This window comes from Carcharhinus amblyrhynchos, chromosome 35 (assembly GCF_965287045.1).
Source record: "Carcharhinus amblyrhynchos chromosome 35, sCarAmb.v2.hapA, whole genome shotgun sequence".
Classification (NCBI taxonomy): domain Eukaryota; kingdom Metazoa; phylum Chordata; class Chondrichthyes; order Carcharhiniformes; family Carcharhinidae; genus Carcharhinus; species Carcharhinus amblyrhynchos.
In genome coordinates this window covers 2,049,485-2,070,631 of record NC_137358.1, presented here as the reverse complement: position 1 = coordinate 2,070,631, position 21,147 = coordinate 2,049,485, and the positions used below count along the sequence as shown (strand labels likewise).

Genomic DNA, 21,147 nt, shown 5'->3' with positions numbered 1-21,147 from the left:
AATTTGAATTCAATTTTTAAAAATCTGGAATTAAGAATCAACTGGTGACCATGAAACCTTTGTCGGAAAAACCCATCTGGTTCCTTTAGGGAAGGAAATCTGCCGTCCTTACCTGACCTGGCTTACATGTGACTGCAGAGCCATGGCAATGTGGGCAGCACGGTGGTACAGTGGTTGGCGCTGCTGCCTCACAGCACCAGGGACCTGGGTTCAATTCCCAGCTTGGGTCACTGTCTGTGTGGAGTCTGCACGTTCTCCCCATGTCTGTGTGGGTTTCCTCCGGGTGCTCTGGTTCCCTCGCGCAGTCCGAAAGACGTGCTGGTTAGGTGGATTGACCATGCTAAATTGCCCCTTAGTGTCGGGCGGGGGGGGGGGACTGGCTAGGGTAAATGCATGGAATTATGGGGATAGGGCCTGGATGGGATTGTGATCGGTGCAGGCTCGATGGGCTGAATGGCCTCCTTCTGCATTGTTGGATTCTATGATTCTTAAATGCTTTCAGGGATGGACAATAAATACTAGCCCAGACAGCGGCACCCACATCCCGTGAATGAATTTTTAAAAATATCATTTTACCCCAAAACCCCCTACCCCATTCCTGCGCTCCCCCCCCCCCCACCAATCCCACCTCTCCAGCTCCCGGAATTCCCTGATACAGTTACCCTGGAGTGAATATTGGCCAGGCCAGTTCTGGGAGGTTGGAAAGCAATGAAATGGTATTTAGGACAGAGGAAATGTTTGACGGTGCTACAGTATGGATTGCAGTATCTCCAGAGCCTTTGTGGCTCCTCTCTGTTTGTCCCTTTGCCCTTCGTCCTGAATGGGACACATTACACACACCGTTCTCCTTGAATTATCCAGACGAGCTTGCTGAGGTGTCAGCACTGGCTCACTGGGTAGCACTCTCACGCCCCTTAGTCAGAAGGTCGTGGGTTCGTGTCCCCCTCCAGACGCTGGAGCGCAAACTCGAGTTTATCGCTCCAGTGCAGTATTGAGGTAGTGCTGCACTGCCAGAGGTGCTACCTTTTCAGATAAGACAATAAACTGCCCTCTCCGGTGGATGAAAAAGACACTCTGCCATCGTTTCAAAAGCGGCACGGTGGTTAACGCTGCTGCTTCACAGCACCAGGGACCTGGGTTTGATTCTGGCCTCGGATGACTGTGTGGAGTTTGCACATTCTCCCTGTATCTACATAGGTTTCCTCCCACTGTCCAAAGATGTGCAGGTTAGGTGGATTGGCCGTGCTAAATTGTCTCTTAGTGTCCAAAGATGTGCGGGTTAGTGGATTGGCCACACTAAATTGTCCATTAGTCTCCAAAGATGTACAGGTTAGGGGGATTAACAGGGCGAATGCATGGGGTTACAGGGATAGGATCTGGGTGAGATTGTTGTCGGTGTAGGTTTGGTGGGCCAAATGGCCTCCTTCTGCATTGTAGGATTCTATGCTGTTCTATTCGATTCTACTACCCGGGGATCTCCACCCCCAGTGACTGAACCAATGTCACTAAACTGCTTGCTATCCTCTTCCTGTCTGTGGGATCTTGCTGTGTGCAAATTGGCTGCCGCATTCCCTACACCCGAGCCGGACAGAGGAAGCAGTTGACTAGGATACACTGCAGCGTGGTGCAGGGTGGGCGACAGAGCATGGGGCATGCTGAGGTTGCAACAGAGTGGAGATGGGCGACCTCACAGTCAGAGCTGGAGAGGCAGAGCCGCAAGACTCCATGAGGGGTTTGGGTAACAGTGTGAGGGGATACGGATTGTCAATCCCACAGAGGCAGAAATAGGGAGGTTGGCTGTTTGTTACATACATAAAAATTATAGTTGAGAATGTGGGGGGAATGATGAGCAATTCTGGAGACGACACCAAGATTGATTGGGTGGTTAATAGTGAAGAAGAAGGTTACAGGAGGATATGGATGGGTTGGTCAGATGGGCAGAGCAGTGGCAGATGGTGTTTAACCCTGATAAGTGCGAGGTGATGCACCTTGGAAGGAGAAACAAGATGAGGGAATATTTAATGAATGGCAGGACACTGGGAAACTCAGAGGGATCTTGGGGGACTTATCCACAGATCCCTGAAGGATGCAGAGCAGGTGAATAGGATTGTTAAAAAGGCACATGAGACACTTGCCTTTACCAGTCGTGGTAGAGCGAGGAGGTCATGTTGGAGATGTACAGAGCGTTGGTTGGGCCACAGCTGGAATAGTGTGTGCAATTCTGGTCACCTCACTATAGGAAGGATGTGATTGCGCTGGAGGGGGTACAGAGGAGATTTACCAGGATGTTGCCTGGGATGGAGCAGTTGAGCTATAAGGAGAGATAGGCTGGGATAGTTTTCTCTAAAGCAGAGAAGAATGAGGGGGACATGATTGAGGTGTCCAACACTCTGAGGACAGGGTGAGTAGAGGGAGCAGCTGTTCCCTCTTGGTTGAGGGGCCAAACGATAGGGGGCAGAGTTTTAGGGTGAGGGATTCTGAGGGGATTTAAGAAAACACATTTTTGCTCGGAGGGCGGTGGGAATCTGGAATGCGCTGCCCGGGAATGCGTGCAAAGACTGGGGGAAGGGGAGGGGAGTGGGTCAGGGAATACAGGCCAGGACCAAGGAGTGGGGGTGGTGTTGGAGGAGAGACTGGAGGAGGGGCAGGGATCCATGCCAAGGCCAGCAGAGGGTCAAAGGGAGCTTTGCCAACGTCGGGAAGTCTCAGAGCTCAGTCAATCGAGAATTCCTTCCCGGAAATATGCACAGCTGCTCATAAATTAACCAAATTTTCCCATTTCAAACATTCTTCTCCATAATGAGAGCTCCGTGATCTGAATTGATACATCGGCCTGGGCCTGGGCTGCAGCAGAGGTTTGCGGAGGGGAAAGGGATGGAGTCGGGGCTCAGAATTAAATAAACCACTTACTCTCAAACGGTAAAACTCCACGTCAGACATTGTTACAAGTAAAAGAACCTCCATCTGAGAAGGAAGAATAAAGAGAGCACTAGGGATCATGTCGAGAGGGCTAGAATATAACAGCAGGGATGTACGTCTGAGGCTGTGTAAGGGTCTGGTCAGACCCCAGTTTTGAGCAGTTTTGGGCCCCGTATCTAAGGAAGGATGTGCCGGCCTTGGAAAGGGTCCAGAGGAGGTTCACAAGAATGATCCCTGGAATGAAGAGCTTGTCGTATGAGGAATGGTTGAGGACTCTGGGTCTGTACTCATTGGAGTTAAGAAGGATGAAGGGGGGATCTTATTGAAACTTACAGGATACTGTGAGGCCCTGGATAGAGTGGACACGGAGAGGGTGTTTCCACCAGTAGGAAAAACTAGAACCAGAGAGCACAACCTCAGGGTAAAGGGACGATCCTTTAAAACAGAGATGAGGAGGAATTTCTTCAGCCAGAGAGTGGGGAATCTGTGGAACTCTTTGCCACAGAGGAGGCCGGATCACTGAGTGTCTTTAAGACAGAGATAGATGGGGTCTGACCAGAGCCTTATACAGCCTCAGGGGAAGCAGTGCTAACCACTGTGCCACCACCCTGAACAATCCTCTCTCTTCACTGCTGGCTACCAGATGCATCTCAGGTCAGTCATCTTTTGAGCGCAAAGAAAGCTCTCCTGTAGTGGGTAGCATAATCATAGGAAGTATTTTGTTGTTTGGGGGGGTGGGGGTGGGGGAGCAGTGGGCAGTAACGATTTTAAGATGAGCAGGAACCACAGGATGTTGATCTAGGTCTAACCCTGAGTTGGGTAGAATATTTAGATAAGCTTCACCCTTGTTGAAATCTAGCTGTACTTTTTATACACAATGAGCAGTAAGTGTTGTGTTACGTGATTCTACTGACCAGGTCTCAGTGGAAACAAGGTGCGGTAACAACGAACAGAGTTAACATCAAAGCAAATAATATATAGCATTCAAAAAGAAATGAGAACATCGGTCCATATTTAACAAGGCCTGTCTCATCCCAGTCTACATCTGACACAATCTTAAATATTTATTTGTGTAGGCTGACATTAACACTGCAATGACGTTACAGTAAAAATCCCCTAGTCACCACACTCCTGTTCAGGGACACAGAGGGAAAATTTTGCACCTAACCAACACATCTTTTGGGTTGTGGGAGGAAACTGGAGGGCCCGGAGGAAACCCACGCAGACATGGGGAGAACATGCAGACCGCACTCAACTGATGACCCAAGCTGGGAATTGAACCTGGGTCCCCAGCACTAACCACTGCGCCGCCCTGCAGATGGCCCTGCAGATGCTGACAGAGCTGCTGAGTAATTCCAACATCCTCTGTTTTTGTTTCAGATTTCCAACATCCGCTGTATTTTGCTTGTTAGGAGAATTTGAAAATTGAGCTGTGGTTTACCTGGGTAGGTAAAAGCCCAGGGAACTAGAGGAAGTGAGTTAGCTGTGGTATCAATCACTCAAGAAAGTAGCTCCACCACTACCTCCTCAAGGGCTACTATAGGGACTGATGCCCATAAAGTTAAAGTTTATTTACTAGTTACAAGACCATGAGACATAGGAGCAGAATTAGGCCATTCGGTCCATCAAGTCTGCTCCGCCATTCAATCATGGCTGATATTTTTCTCATCCCCATTCTCCTGCCTTTTCCCCATAATCCCTGATCCCCTTATTAATCAGGAACCTATCTATCTCTGTCTTAAAGACACTCAGTGACCCGGCCTCCACAGCCTCCTGCAGCAAAGAGTTCCACAGATAAGTAACTTCCACAAGTAGGCTTACATTAACATTGCAATGAAGTGACTATGAAAATCCCCTAGTCACCGCACTCCGGTGCCTGTCGGGTACACTGAGGGAGAATTTAGCACGGCCAATGCGCCTTAACCAGCACGTCTTTTGAGGCAACCGGAGCAAACCCGTGCAGAGACGGTGAATGTGCAGACTCTGCACAGACAGTGACCCAAAGCCAGGAATCGAACCCAGGTCCCTGGCGCTGTGAGACAGCAGTGCTAACCACTGCGCCACCGTGATTGGAGTTGCAGATGAGATGAAAATTATTTACAAAACATGCTTAGGTGACCTCAATCATGAGGTTTGAATATTGGATCATTTCGTGCCAGTAATATTGCTTTAATTAAGTACCCTACACAGCCAACAGACACTGATAGATTAAGAAGGCAAATTGTATGAATAATTTATCAAATATGTTATTATAACACCACCATCTTAACCTTAAAATATTGATTGCGGAGGAACTCCTTATGGGCGACAGTGGTTAGCACTACTGCTTCACAGCTCCAGGGATCTGGGTTCGATCCCTGGCTTGGGTCACTGTCTGTGTGGAGTTTGCACATTCTCCTCGTGTCTGCGTGGGTTTCCTCCGGGTGCTCCGGTTTCCTCCCACAGTCTGAAAGACGTGCGCATTAGGTTGATTGGCCGTGGTAAAAATTGCCCCTTAGTGTCCTGAGATGCTTGGGTTAGGGGGATTATCAGGTAAAATGTGTAGGGATATGGGGGTAGGGCCTGGGTGGGATTGTGGTTGGTGCTGACTCGATGGGCCGAATGGCCTCTTTCTGCACTGTAGGGTTTCTATGCTTTCTTGATTTCCTTCATGCACCCCCACAGCCTAGTACTGGCCAAGTCTCGTCACCTAACAATCATGAACCTCACCAAATACTCAGTGTCCAACCACGCAATGAGCTCCTCAGAAAAAATGAGCATTCAATTTCATCTTTTTCTGATACAGAATGACTAGGCTGAGACAGCCGGTGTGAATGGACCCCTCCTCATCACATAAAAAACACCCAGCTCCTACAGGAATCAACCCCGAGGTTTTACCACTGGGATTGGAAAGGTTGTTTCACCCTCCAGCAACCCACCCCCCCCCCCCCCCCCCCACCCCCTGCCCGCCCCCCAGCCCGCCCTCAGTTATAGAACATAGAACATAGAACACTACAGCACAAACAGGCCCTTCGGCCCACAAGTTGCGCCGATCACATCTATACCTACTAAGCCATAGACCTATCTATAACTCCCAATCCCATTAAATCCCATATACTCATCCAGAAGTCTTTGAAAAGACCCCAGCGAGTTCGCCTCCACCACCACCGACGGCAGCCGATTCCATTCACTCACCACCCTCTGAGTGAAAAACTTACCCCTGACATCTCCTCTGTACCTGCTTCCCTGCACCTTAAATCTGTGTCCTCTTGTAGCAACCATTTCAGCCCTGGGAAATAGCCTCTGAGAATCCACCCTATCTATTCCTCTCAACATCTTATAAACCTCTATCAGGTCACCTCTCAACCTTCGTCTCTCCAGGGAGAAGAGTCCCAGCTCCCTCATAAGGCATGCCTCCCAATCCAGGCAACACTTTTTATCTCACTAAAAAGTCAGTAAATCAGGCAGTAAATGTTACATTGCGGAATATTTCCGAATACATATTCCATTAACTGATCCAGAGATAGCCGGAATGCCGAGAATTCCTCACCAGTGATGCCTTGTCCATGAATTGGGTCTCTCTTGGTTTCCCCACCAGTTGTACAACTCTTAACTGCTGCTGTTAGACATGATGTGGAGATGCCGGCGTTGGGCTGGGGTGGGCACAGTAAGAAGTCTCACAACACCAGGTTAAAGTCCAACAGGAGCGTCACTCCGAAAGCTCGTGTTACCAAATAAACCTGTTGGACTTTAACCTGGTGTTGTGAGACTGCTTGCTGTTAGACGGTAACAAACAGGCTCATTCTGAAACCCTGTTCACCGTCTCCCATCCTTTGTGAGCAGTTTTGCTCCCCCCATATCTAAGGAAGGATGTGCTGGTCTTGGAAAGGGTCCAGAGGAGGTTCACAAGAATGATCCTTGGAATGAAGAGCTTGTTGTATGAGGAACAGTTGAGGACTCTGGGTCTGTGCACGTTGGAGTTTAGAAGGATGAGGGGGGATCTTATTGAAACTTACAGGATGCTGTGAGGCCTGGATAGAGTGGATGTGGAGAGGATGTTTCCACAAGTAGGAAAAACTAGAACTAGAGGGCACAACCTCAGGCTAAAGGGACGATCCTTTAAAACAGAGATGAGGAGGAATTTCTTCAGCCAGAGAGTGGGGAATCTGTGGAACTCTTTGCCACAGAGGAGGTCGGGTCATTGATTGTCTTTAAGACAGAGATAGATCGGTTCCTGATTAATAAGGGGATCGGGGGGTTATGGGGAAAAGGCAGGAGAGTGGGGATGAGAAAAATATCAGCAAATGATTGAATGGCGGAGCAGACTCGATGGGCCGAGTGGCCTCATTCTGCTCCCTATGACTTATGGTCTTACAGACTTATGGTATTTAGTTGTCTAGCTGTCCAGGGCAGCATGGTGGCACAGTGGGTAGCACTGCTGCTTCACTGCACCAGGGACCTAGGTTCAATTCCAGCCTTGGTGACTGTGTGGAGTTTGCACATTCTCCTCGTGTCTGCGTGGGTTTCCTCTGGATGCTCCGGCTTCCTCCCACAGTCCAAAAGTGCGGGTTAGGTGGATTGGCCATGCTAAATTCTCCCTCAGTGTACCCAAACAGGCGCTGGAATGTGGCAACTAGGGGAATTTCACAGTAACTTCATTGTAGTGTTAATGTTAACCTACTTGTGACACTAATAATTAAACTTAAACTTTAACTTTCCCCATCACTGAAATTTCCTCCAACCTTACATTCATCGAACCATAGAACCCCAACAGCGCAGAAGGAGGCCATTCAGCCCACTGAGTCTGCACCGATCACAATCTCCCTAACCCCATTATTTACCCCGCTAATCCCCCTGACACTAGGGTCAATTTAGCATGGCCAATCCACCTAACCCGCAGATCTCTGGAGTGTGGGAGGAAATCGGAGCACCCGGAGGAAACGCACGTGGACACAGGGAGAACGTGCAGACTCCAGACAGACAGTGACCCAAGGCCGGGAATCAAACGCCAGTCCCTGGCACTGTGAGGCAGCAGTGCTAACCACTGTGCCACCGTGCTGCCCCAGATCTCAAGATTCCTCCAAGATCTCTGTGCTCGGTCAAGTCTTCCAAGTTTCCATGATTTAAATTGCTTCACAACTGGTAAGCGCTGGGTCCTAAACCCTGGAGTTCCCTCTGTAAGCCTCTCAGCCTCTCTCTACCCTTCTACGACGTTGCTTAAATCTTCCTCATTGAGCAAGATTCCTGCCCCAAAACCTCTTTCTGTGACATTGGTTCAAATTCTGCAAATAATGTTTCTGCAAAGTCCCTCGGGATTTTTTGTTGTGTTAAATGCGCTAAAGGTGTTATTATTGAGAAGGTGCAGAGGAGATTCACCAGGACACTGCCTGGGATGGAGCATTGAAGTTATGTAGAGAGGCTGGACAGGCTTGGGTTGTTTTCATTGGAGCAGAGAAGACTGAGGGGTGACCTGATCGAGGTGTACAAGATTATGAGGGACACGGACAGAGTGGGTAAGGAGCAGCTGTTCCTCTTAGTTAAAGGGTCAGTTACGAGGGGACACAAGTTAAAAGTGAGGGGAGGGGGGAGGTTTGGGGGGGATGTGAGGGAAAGCTTTTTTACCCAGAGGGTGGTGAGGGTCTGGAATGTGCTGCCTGGGAGGGTGGGGGAGGCGGGATGCTTCACATCCTTTAAAAAAATATCTGGATGAGCACTGAGCCCATCGTAACATTCAGGGCTCTGGGCCAAGTGCTGGTAAATGGGGTGAGGCGGGCAGGTCAGGGCCTTTCATGTATCAGTGCAGACTCGATGGGCTGAAGGGCCTCTTCTGCACTGTGGGATTCTGTGATTCTGGTTCTGAATTCATCAGCAAGTTTTCAGCCCAGTAATTCCTTATGTTCCTACTTCACACACCAAGTTTGGAAAGGTTAAACAGGTTAGGTTTGTATCTGCTGGAGTTCAGAAGAGTATGAAATAACCTGACTGTCACGTACAAGACCCTGTGGAGTATTGCAAGAAGCCTCACAGCACCAGGTTAAAGTTCAACAGGTTTCTTTGGAATCACAAGCGTTCGGAGTATTGCCCCTTCCTCAGGTGAGTCACTCATCGAATGAAGGAGCAGTGCTCCGAAAGCTCATAATTCCAAATAAACCTGTTGGACTTTAACCTGGTGTTGTGAGATTTCTTACTGAGTTTACCCCAGTCCAACGCCGGCATCTCCACATCTGTGGAGTATTGACAGGATGGACGCAGAGAGAATGTTTCGTCTTGTAGAAGAATCTAGAACTGTTTGAAAATAAGGGGGTGTCCATTTAAGACACAGATGAGGACTTTCTTTTTCTCTGAAGAGATTAGTGTCTTTGGGACTCTTCCACAAAAGGCAGTGGAAGCAGAGGCTTTGGATATTTCTAAGGTGGAGGTAGGTACATTCTGGATTAGCAAGGGGGAATAGAAAGGTTATCAGGGGTTGGCGGGAATGTGGGGTTGAGGTTACAAACAAACCAGCCGTGAACTTGTTAAATGGGGCAGCAGGTACAAGGGGCCGAGTGGCCAGCTCCTGCTGCTGATCTGTGTGTTAATGTGTATAGAACATAGAACATTACAGCGCAGTACAGACCCTTCGGCCCTCAATGTTGCACCAACCTATGAAACCTGTGAAAATATCATCCATAAGTTTATCCATTGACTATTTAAATGCCCTTAATGTTGGTGAGTCCACTACTGTAGCAGGCAGGGCATTCCACGCACTAATCACTCTCCGATTAAAGAACCTACCTCTGACATCTCTCCTATATCTATCACCCCTCAATTTAAAGCTATGCCCCTATTGCTAGCCATCTCCATCTGAGGAAAAAGGCTCTCACTGTCCACCCTATCAAATCCTCTGATCATCTTATCTGCCTCTATAAAGTCTCCTCTTAGCCTTCTTCTCTTTAACAAAAATGAACGATTGCCATGTATGTAACATGCGATCTCAAATTCCCAAGTCCATAACATCTCAAAGAAATCAGCCTCGAAGAATTTAGCTCTGGTTTTGTAGATTTCTGTGTGTTTAGTCTCTCTCAGGAATAATAGCCACCGGGAAATAACTTACATGAGAGAGAAATGAATGAACAGGAGAAGGCAAAGTGAAGAGTTTGCATTTACCAAACAACTTCCACACAGTCAGACATTCTGACAGCCAATTAAATCATTTAAGGTGTAGATATTGCTCTGTCTCACTCTGATTCAGGCGTTTGCTGGTTCACATCTCACTCCAGAGCCGTCAATGTAAAAATTTAAGCAGTACTGAGGGAGTGCCGCACTGTCAGAGGGTCAGTGCTGAGGGAGTGCCGCACTGTCAGAGGGTCAGTGCTGAGGGAGCACCGCACTGTCAGAGGGTCAGTACTGAGGGAGTGCCGCACTGTCAGAGGGTCAGTACTGAGGGAGCGCCGCACTGTCAGAGGGTCAGTACTGAGGGAGCGCCACACTGTCAGAGGGTCAGCGCTGAGGGAGTGCCACACTGTCAGAGGGTCAGCGCTGAGGGAGTGCCACACTGTCAGAGGGTCAGTGCTGACAGAGTGCCGCACTGTCAGAGGGTCAGTACTGAGGGAGCGCCACACTGTCAGAGGGTCAGCGCTGAGGGAGTGCCACACTGTCAGAGGGTCAGTGCTGAGAGAGTGCCGCACTGTCAGAGGGTCAGTACTGAGGGAGCGCCACACTGTCAGAGGGTCAGCGCTGAGGGAGTGCCACACTGTCAGAGGGTCAGTGCTGAGAGAGTGCCGCACTGTCAGAGGGTCAGTACTGAGGGAGTGCCACACTGTCAGAGGGTCAGTGCTGAGGGAGTGCCGCACTGTCAGAGGGTCAGTGATGAGGGAGTGCTGCACTGTCAGAGGGTCAGTACTGAGGGAGTGCTGCACTGTCAGAGGGTCAGTACTGAGGGAGTGCCGCACTGTCAGAGGGTCAGTGCTGAGGGAGTGCCACACTGTCAGAGGGTCAGTGCTGAGGGAGTGCCGCACTGTCAGAGGGTCAGTGCTGATGGAGTGCCGCACTGTCAGAGTGTCAGTGCTGAGGGAGTGCCACACTGTCAGAGGGTCAGTACTGAGGGAGTGCCGCACTGTCAGAGGGTCAGTGCTGAGGGAGTGCCGCACTGTCAGAGGGTCAGTGCTGAGGGAGTGCCGCACTGTCAGAGGGTCAGTGATGAGGGAGTGCTGCACTGTCAGAGGGTCAGTACTGAGGGAGTGCTACACTGTCAGAGGGTCAGTACTGAGGGAGTGCCGCACTGTCAGAGGGTCAGTGCTGAGGGAGTGCCGCACTGTCAGAGTGTCAGTGCTGAGGGAGTGCCACACTGTCAGAGGGTCAGTACTGAGGGAGTGCCGCACTGTCAGAGGGTCAGTGCTGAGGGAGTGCCGCACTGTCAGAGGGTCAGTGCTGAGGGAGTGCCGCACTGTCAGAGTGTCAGTGCTGAGGGAGTGCCACACTGTCAGAGGGTCAGCACTGAGGGAGTGCCGCACTGTCAGAGGGTCAGTGCTGAGGGAGTGCCGCACTGTCTGAGTGTCAGTGCTGAGGGAGTGCCGCACTGTCAGAGTGTCAGTGCTGAGGGAGTGCCGCACTGTCAGAGTGTCAGTACTGAGGGAGTGCCGCACTGTCAGAGGGTCAGTACTGAGGGAGTGCCACACTGTCAGAGGGTCAGTGCTGAGGGAGTGCCGCACTGTCAGAGGGTCAGTGCTGAGGGAGTGCCGCACTGTCAGAGTGTCAGTGCTGAGGGAGTGCCACATTGTCAGTAGGATGGTACTGAGGGAGCGCTAAACTGTTAGAGGTGCCGCTCTCCATGGTGAGGAGCTGAACTGAGTCCCCATCTACCCTCTCAGATGAATTTAAAGGATTCTGTGGTGTTGTATTGGAGCAAAGCGGGGTGGGGTGGGGGGTGTGGTGGGGGGTGGGGGGTGAGGGGGAGGGGGGCTGCAGGTTGTTGGGGCGGGGGGATTATTCCCAGTGTCCTGAACAACATTTATCCTTCAGTAAACATCCTGAAAGCAGAATATCTGGTCATCGTCATATAACCATGGGGTCTTTCTGTGCATAAATTGGGAAGCTATGCTTCTTATGTTGCTCCAGTTATTGATTGGCTGTAATGCACTTTGGGATGTCCTGAGAGAGTGACGGGCGCTTTAACAAGGCTGTTTCTTTATTTCAGGACAGGTGTGCCCTGCCTGTCCTGGGACGGTTCAGCCTCTGTACAGCACCACCCTTACCCTCACCGTCCTGCTGCCACCCCCCTCTCCGTAATCCCCCAGTAGGGGCAAAAATATAAAGTGAAAGTATCTCTGGAGACTGCCTCGGAACCAAAAACCAGGAAATTCCAATGGCATCCAACAATGTGACCCAACTAGCTGCATCCTGGCTGTGTCACAGACTGAAGGGGTTCACCGCTTGGGAAAGCTGCCTGCTTGCTGAGTGGAGTCCAGACACCCCTAACTCACCTCACCCCAATCCCTCTGACAGAACAATAGGGTTTTGGGGGAAGGGTAAGGGTATGTCACCCAGTGTCATAGAGACAAAGAGTTTTACAGCTTGGAACAGGCCCTTTGGCCCAACTCGTCCGCGCCACTCAGTTTTCACCACTAAGCTGGTTCCAATTGCCCACATGTGGCCCATATCCCTCAATACCCATCTTACCCATGTAACTGTCCAAATACTTTCTAAAACACAAAATTGTACCCGCCTCTCCTACTCGTTCCAGACACTCGCCACCCTCTGAGTCAAAAAATTTCCCCTCTGGACCCTTTTGTATTTCTCCCCTCTCACCTTAAACCTATGCCCTCTAGTTTTAGATTCCCCTACCTTTGGGAAAAGATATTGCCTATCTATCTCGTCTATGCCCCTCATTATTTTATTGACCTCTATAAGATCACGCCCAAGCCTCATACACTCCAGGGAAAAAAGTCACAGACTGTCCAGACTCTCCTTATAACTCAATCCATCAAGTCCTGGTAGCATCCTAGTAAATCTTTTCTGCATTCTTTCTAGTTTAATAATATCCTTTACATAATAGGTCATCAGAACTATACACAGTATTCCAAGTATGACCTTACCAATGTCTCAGGCAGCTTGAACAAGACACCCCAACTCCTGTATTCAATGTTCTGACCGATGAAATCAAGCATGCCGAATGCCGCCTTCACCACTCTGTCCACCTGTGACTCCACTTTCAAGGAGCTATGAACATGCATTCCTAGATCTCTTTCTTCTATCATTCTCCCCATCGCCCTACCATTAACTGAGTAAGTCCTGCCCTGGTTCAATCTAGCAAAATACATCACCTCGCATTTATCTAAGTTAAACTCCATCTGCCATTCATCAGCCCACTGGCCCAATTGATCAAGATCCCATTGCAATTCTAGATACTTTTCTTCACTGTCCACAATGCCACCAATCTTGGTGTCATCTGCAAACTTACTAACCATGCCTCCTATATTCTCATCCAAATCATTAATATAAATGACAAATAACAGTGGACCCAGCACCGATCCCTGAGGCACACCGCTGGTCTCAGGCCTCTAGTTTGAAAAACAACCCTCTACAACCGCCCTCTGGCTTCTGTCGGTGCTCTGTGCTGGTTAAATTGGAGGGGCAAATAACTGGCAAGTGGGTAAAAGTCCCACAGGGAGAAAAATTATTAAAATCAGTATGATGGCAGCACGAGGGAACACCGCAGAGTCAAAGACAAATTTACCACTGATATGACACAATTGGGCAAACGAGTAATGAAGGTCTCTCAGCGAGATAAATGAAAAGTCCTTCCTGGAATGTGAGCGTTGCTAGCCAGCCCAGTAATAACTGCCTATCCATTTCACAGGACTGCTACAGTGCAAAAGAAGGCCATTCAGCCCATTGAGCCTGCACTGACAATGATCCCACCCAGGTTCCATCACTGTAACCCTACGCATCTAACCTAGCTAGTCCCCCTGACACTAAGGGGCAATTTATCATGTCCAATCAACCTAACCCACACATCTTTGGGACTGTGGGAAGAAACTGGAGGAAACCCATGAAGACACGGGGAGGATGTGTAAACTCCACACAGACAGTGACCCGAGGCTGGAATTGAACCCAGGTCCCTGGTGCTGGGAGGCAGCAGTGCTAACCCACTGTGCCACCCTGCCACGCCCATATACAGCAGAATAATTCACTTGGCTGTTTCAGAAGGCAGTTGAGAGTCAACCACATTGCTGCGCCTCTGGAGTCACATGTAGGCCAGACCGGGTAAGAACGGCAGATTTCCTTCCCTAAAGGTAAGGTGGGTTTTGACAGAAATCTGGCAGTTTCATTGTCACCATTAGCGAGATTAGCCTTGTTTGCCCAGATTTTATTCACTGGGGTTAAAATCCCTAATTGCCCAGTGGGATTTCTAACCACAACCTCAGAATCTTTCATCCAAGCCTCTAGTTCAGAAACATAAGCACTTAAACTGGAAGGGTTACAGATCAATGAAGGTCTCTGATCTGTGAAAGAAGGTGCCAATTTCTCAATCTCTTGTACGCAGTTAACCTCCTTTCTATTTCAGTGTCCACTCTCAGTATCAGAGGAGGGACAATTTATAGTCATAGAGGTTTACAGCATGGAAACAGGCCCTTCGGTCCAACTTGTCCATGCTGCCCCTTTTTTTAACCCCTAAGCTAATCCCAACTGTCCACATTTGGCCCATATCCCTCTATACCCATCTTACCCAAGTAGCTGTCTAAATGCTTTTTAAAAGATAAAATTGTACCCGCCTCTACCACTACCTCTGGCAGCTTATTCCAGACACTCACCACTCACTGTGTGAAAATAATTGCCCCTCTGGACCCTTTTGTATCTCTCCCCTCTCACCTTAAACCTATGCCCTCTAGTTTTAGACTCCCCTACCTTTGGGAAAAGATGTTGACTATCTTGGCAATCTATGCCCCTCTTTATTTTGTGGACTTCCATAAGTTCACCTCTAAGATTTCAACAAAAACTTGGAGATAATCCTGAATGTTAGAATTAAAAATTATTTCCTATGATGTGGGCGCCTCTGGCAAAGCCAGAATGTGTTGTCCATCCCTTTGCCAGGCCGGTTTAGGTACACTGAGGGCACAACCACACTGTTGTGAGCCTGGAGTCACTTGTAGGCCGGGTAGCTTCAGATAAGAATGGCAGATTTCCTTCCCTCAAGTGAACCAGGTGGAATTTTACACCATTCCTATAGATTCATTGTCACAATTACTGAGCCTAGCTTTTATATACCAGATTTTATTAATTGAATCTAAATTCCACCAGCTGCCGAGAACCCACAGGGTCCCCCAGTGTCTCTGTATTACCAGCCCAGTGACAAATGGTGTTCTCATCGTCACTTGTTGCCGTGTTCTGGTTGACGGAGTGGGGAGGAGGCAGCTTTTTTTATTTTGTACAGAACACCCCCTGGAAATGATGTCACAGACTGGCATTCAAATGGCTGCCACTGCCCCCTCTGTCATGAGCTCACCGGAACACAACCTGATGCCACCTTCAGGGGAGAGTCTTTTAACCATGGCGCCTCTTCTCAGGCTACCTGTCACCCAGACAGTTAGGGGAAAATACACAGCAAACAATACCTGGCTGACTGATAGTCCCATGAAGGGTTCAGATATTACCCCTTGGAAGTATTTATGCTTATGTTAAACTCAGAACACCGCTTTTAAGTATTTCTGACTGGACAATATTAATATTTGTAAATGGTTAATCCATCATCAGACATTGCTGAGTTACTCAATCATTTCCGAGGTATTAGATACCAATGCTTTATCACCCAAAGCAGCCATCTTGTTCTGACATCACAAACAGCAATGGAACTAACACCAGGCCGTTAGTAACCAGTGTTCAGAAACATGGAATTCTGGCTTATCACAAAGGATCACATCATTACTGCCTCCTTCATATGTGCAATTATTATTGTGAATTTCATATCCATCAAAAATGTTATTATTGGGAATACTGGCTCCTGGTCTTGTCTGCAATTAGATACAGAGTAAAGCTCCCTCTACACTGTCCCCCATCAAACACTCCCAGGACAGGTACAGCTCAGGGTTAGATACAGAGTAAAGCTCCCTCTACACTGTCCCCCATCAAACACTCCCAGGACAGGTACAGCTCAGGGTTAGATACAGAGTAAAGCTCCCTCTACACTGTCCCCCATCAAACACTCCCAGGACAGGTACAGCACGGGGTTAGATACAGAGTAAAGCTCCCTCTACACTGTCCCCATCAAACACTCCCAGGACAGTACAGCACGGGGTTAGATACAGAGTAAAGCTCCCTCTACACTGTCCCCCATCAAACACTCCCAGGACAGGTACAGCTCAGGGTTAGATACAGAGTAAAGCTCCCTCTACACTGTCCCCATCAAACACTCCCAGGACAGTACAGCATGGGGTTAGATACAGAGTAAAGCTCCCTCTACACTGTCCCCCATCAAACACTCCCAGGACAGGTACAGCACAGGGTTAGATACAGAGTAAATGCCCCTCTACAATGTCCATATCAAACACTTTCAGGACAGGTACAGCATGGGTTTAGATACATAGTAAAGTTCTCTCTACACTGTCCCCATCAAACTCTCCCAGGACAGGTACAGCATGGGTTTAGATACAGAGTAAAGTTCTCTCTACACTGTCCCCATCAAACACTTTCAGGACAGGTTCAGAACGGGGTTAGATACAGAGTAAAGTTCCCTCTACACTGTCCCCATCAAACACTCCCAGGATAGGTACAGCACAGGGTTAGATACAAAGTAAAGCTCCCTCTACACTGTCCCCCATCAAACACTCCCAGGACAGGTACAGCATGGGGTTAGATACAGGGTAAAGCTCCTTCTACACTGTCCCCCATCAAACACTCCCAGGACACGTACAGCTCAGGGTTAGATACAGAGTAAAGCTCCCTCTACACTGTCCCCCCCATCAAACACTCCCAGGACACGTACAGCACGGGGTTAGATAGAGAGTAAAGCTCCCTCTACACTGTCCCCCCCATCAAACACTCCCAGGACAGGTACAGCACGGGGTTAGATACAGAGTAAAGCTCCCTCTACACTGTCCCCCATCAAACACTCCCAGGGCTGGTACAGAACGGGGTTAGATACAGACTAAAGCTCCCTCTCCACTGTCCTCCTTCAACCAACATTTTTCACCATCAGGGAATTATGCCTTTGATGATTTTACATTTCCAACACTGGCCATTCTGTGATGCCAGAGTTGAGACTATTACACCCTGTATATTAAAAATGCAACTTGACTATTTGGGGGCAGTCATATTATTGTTCTCACCCAGCTGATGGAGTTCTTTTAGTGAACATTCAGATCAGTTTAAGTTGCACATAAAACCTTTCAAACATTCACCCCATCTCGAGTCTCGGCAGAGTTTGAATAACAGAGACAGTGCATAGAATTAATTTGCAGAATTGGTCCAATGAACCAGCCATTGAAGATCAGGAACTGACTGCAGAGGGAGCAAAACAGCTGGGATCAAAACACCACTGTCCAAAAACTAAACATACAAGCCAACTTATTACAACTCATCCATTCACCCACGGAAAGGAGGGGAAACACAGACTTGGGTCAGACAAAAGGTCATTTCTAACATTCAATAGCCATCCTCAATTTAAAAAAATACACTGCAATGAGTACTTAACAAACTAAATCGACTACAATGAATACACATCGATGGCTGGCAGCCACAGATCTGTGGGCCAGATTATAAACCATACATTTAACACCAGTGTTTACAGAATTGAAATAAAAGGGTTAGAGAGCAGTGATGGTAACCCTTTACCCAGAGGAGGGGCAACTAAAGTCACTGCTTTGTGTCGCAGGGTTGAATCGGGGGCATGCAGGGAATTCAATCAAAGTTAAATTTAGCGGTGGGATAACAGAGAGGTGAGGCTTGGATCTGAGCAGCGAGTCTTGCTCACAAAAATAAGCCTTCTCTGTCAGCGAGATCAGAGTGTGGATTCTATTGCCCGCTGTTCTCACTCAGAGAAACCAATAGCTTGCTGACACTAATTAGCAGAAAATTGTGTGTGAAAGAGAGAGAGGGGGTAAAAAAAACATGCTCCTTTGTAACTAACACCTTGAAGGCTTTGAAAGCCAACCATGCTTAGCTCTTTGATCCCGGGTTGGTACAACACTTGGACAAGGGGACACTGCATCAAAGCAAAAATCCAGGCACCTGCTAAGCCTTGTGTCAAGAGGCATCTGGCCCCACAGGCGCTCCACACACAGTTTTGCACCGATGCTAAATGTCATTCCAATTTTTTTTTGTTCTGAAGCACAGGTCAGTTCTGGGGAAACGGATTTTCTCAACTCCCCCCCCCGCCACTTCCTGAATTGGTGCGGGACACCAAGGAAAATGGGGGCAGTTTCAATCTCCAGTTATTAGCTGGGCTACTGGAATGGAAGCGAGTTCGTTCCTCGTACCCATCTAAACTTAGGGGACCCAACAAGAGAGAAAAAAAGAATAATTAAACACAATCTAGGAGCTATAAAAAAAAAGATTTGGTAAAGGTTAACATTGCAACATCTCAACTGTGCCTGAAGTTTTGACATATTTGAATAGGTTACCATGATTTGGTGAAAAATACAATATCTTTTAGTTTACAACTATTATGAGTCATATTTTGGCTTTTAAGTGACAAGTTCGGTGACGTCATGGCCTTTTTTTTAGCCATGTATTTTAATATTATTTTGGTCTCTTCACATTAAAAATAATTGCACTGTCCAAGGGTTTGGGAGGATTCGGGAGGGTTACAGGGCCACAGGGAGACAGGAACACAGAATTCACTCACCCATGTTTAATAACAAGGTGATTGGGTCCCACAGGATATGTATGTTCCCCCCTCCCTCCACCCGCCCTTTCCCAGATCCCCATTTATTGCAGCAGACTCACCACTGCCCAGGACATCAATGCAACCCACCCAGCTCACTGCAATCCAACCTGTACTTGGTGAAATTGCGCCCCCACCTACCCCACGAGCCATGCACCCGCCCCATCAAAAAAAAAACCCCGATTCATCTGAAGAATGAAATTAATATGCATTATTATCATTATTATTCCTCCAGCAGACCCGAGAAGGCAGTGATTGTAATGCAGCCTAGGCTCAGCCTGATCTCCCCAAGTGTGTTGTTAATGTGTTGGATTGGAGGAACCCAAGATCTTCCAAATAGATCCCCCTTCACAAACGGTCCATGGTTCAGGTGGGACTCTCATTTTATCGAATCCTTCGCAGGGTAACAGCAATATCTTCCCCCTTTGCTTCCCCACCCCCCGAGTATCCCCCCCTTCCAATTTCTCAATCTCAAATTGTACCTCCTTTTTTCTTGGAGTTACCCCACTTTCAATCATCCCTCCCCCTCCCCCTCCACCTCCCTCCTGGGAGAACATTTCTTTCTCCACCCCCCACACCACCTCCCCCCCCCCCCCCCACGCTCTCACATTGTCTTTTTTTCAGGGTGGATGGTGGTGCTGAGGGGTGTAAAGGAGTATAAATGTGTATTTATTGCAAAGAAACAGGGATAAGCTCTCGGGAAAAACATGTTCCCATTTTGTTTTTGATAAACATTAGTTCTGACACGCCCAAAATGGCTGTTTCCTGTCCCTTTGCAAAAAGAAAGGGCAGCTTATAAAAAACAGTCTTGCAAAAAAAGAAATGAGGGCACCTTTCAAATGAGAAAAGATTAGATTAATATTGCATTAATGATTCCTGATTCCAAGATGTCCATGTGTGACATCTTCTTCCAATGGCTCTGTTTTCAGTTTTGCTAAAATAAAATACCTTGATTAATTGGTGCCATTCATTTTATTTTGGCTTGGAGGTGGAGGGGGGGGGTAGCTGGTGTGTGTGTGTGCGTGTGTGGAAAAACCATATAGTATTCAGCATGTTACCCTACTGCAGAATATGTTAGCGGCAATCAGGATGGTGAAAAGGGGAGAAGATGCAGAATGCGTCAAACGGCACCGTTGAGGGGAATCATTTTGCTATTCTTCTCGTGTCCAACCGTCAGTCTCCCATACACAATAAACATGGGGGAATGAGGGGGGCGGGGGAGGAGGAGGGAGAGGGGAAGAGGGTGGGGGAATGGTGTATCTGGGGCAAGGGGAGGGGGGGGGAGAGAGGGTGAAATACCTTCAAGGCAGCAGGTCCTCCACAATCCGGAGTGTGTCATGACTTCTTCGTTCTTCTTGCTGGTTTCATTTTCACTGACCGTCTTGCTCTTACAGACCCCCCGAGAATAGAGCCAGTAGTCTGTTCCCACAGCAATGGTCATTAGACTGAAGGCAGCGAAAGCACCCACTGTAGTCAGCAACATCTGTACACCGCGATCAAACAGCCCCATAATTCTTCATTATATTCGGACCCAGACACAGCACACACTTTCTCTCCCTCTCTCTCTGCTTCTCTCTGGTAGATGAGAAAAGGTTCCCCCCCTCAAAAAAATGCAAAAACAAAGGGAAAAAGAGATCAAAAGAAGGTGGGGTGGGTGGGGGTAGAGGGGGAGAGCCAGGAGGGACCACTTCCAATATATATATATGTTATATATAGATATATATTTATATATTTTTTAATACAAAACAAAGGAAAGCCCCAAAAAAATAGATTAAGTTAATCCTTTTTTCTAAAATTCTGGTCCCCAGTTTCCATAAGTGATGGCTATTTTAGAGAAGGCTTCAAAAGGAAGATGGGGAGAAACAGCAGCGTCCTTTTAACATCTCCTCATTAGGATCTGGGCAAATGGAGTCAGATTCAATGCAGCCGTCTTCAGACTTCTTGCTTAGAATTGCTTCCAACGCCATGAAATCCTCTCAGTTCTTCTGGTCTGAGAGAAGCAGAGGGTTTTGTTGTCGTGTCTTGCCTCCAGATCTTTTCTCATTTGAGTGCAGTTTAGGTTTGAAAAGTCAGGCAGTTCCTATTTGATGGAGACATTGGAATTCTGAACCGGTGGTGCTGAAATGGACAGCTCCTGTCAGAGAGGGCTAGCTGTTTAGACGCATCTCTCCGCTCTTATCCTTCTCTCCTTCTGTTTTTTTTTATATATCTCTCTCTTCTTTCTTCTTCCCTCCCCCCACCTTCGCCTTCTCCCTCTTCTTCCCTTTTTTTTTTCACCCTCCCCCCCCTCCCTCACCACCACCGATCCTCCTCCTCTCTTCTCTCGGTAACTGTAAAGAACAGGCTTCCAGGCTCCGGAATACAAAGGAGGCGTAGCTATTTCTCCCAAG

At 48.2% G+C, this 21,147-nt stretch overlaps 1 protein-coding gene across 1 annotated transcript in view; it reads right to left on the bottom strand.

Annotated features, from left to right (window-relative positions):
- Window positions 1-20,447, bottom strand: part of LOC145361543 (voltage-dependent calcium channel gamma-2 subunit) — a 97,956-nt gene extending 77,509 nt beyond the window's left edge. The window contains exon 1 of the mRNA XM_080217367.1: window positions 20,057-20,447. Within this exon, the coding sequence (XP_080073493.1) occupies window positions 20,057-20,267 (211 nt within the window). The 5' untranslated portion in view covers window positions 20,268-20,447. The remainder of the gene's footprint in view (window positions 1-20,056) is intronic.
- Window positions 20,448-21,147: the final 700 nt, after the last annotated feature.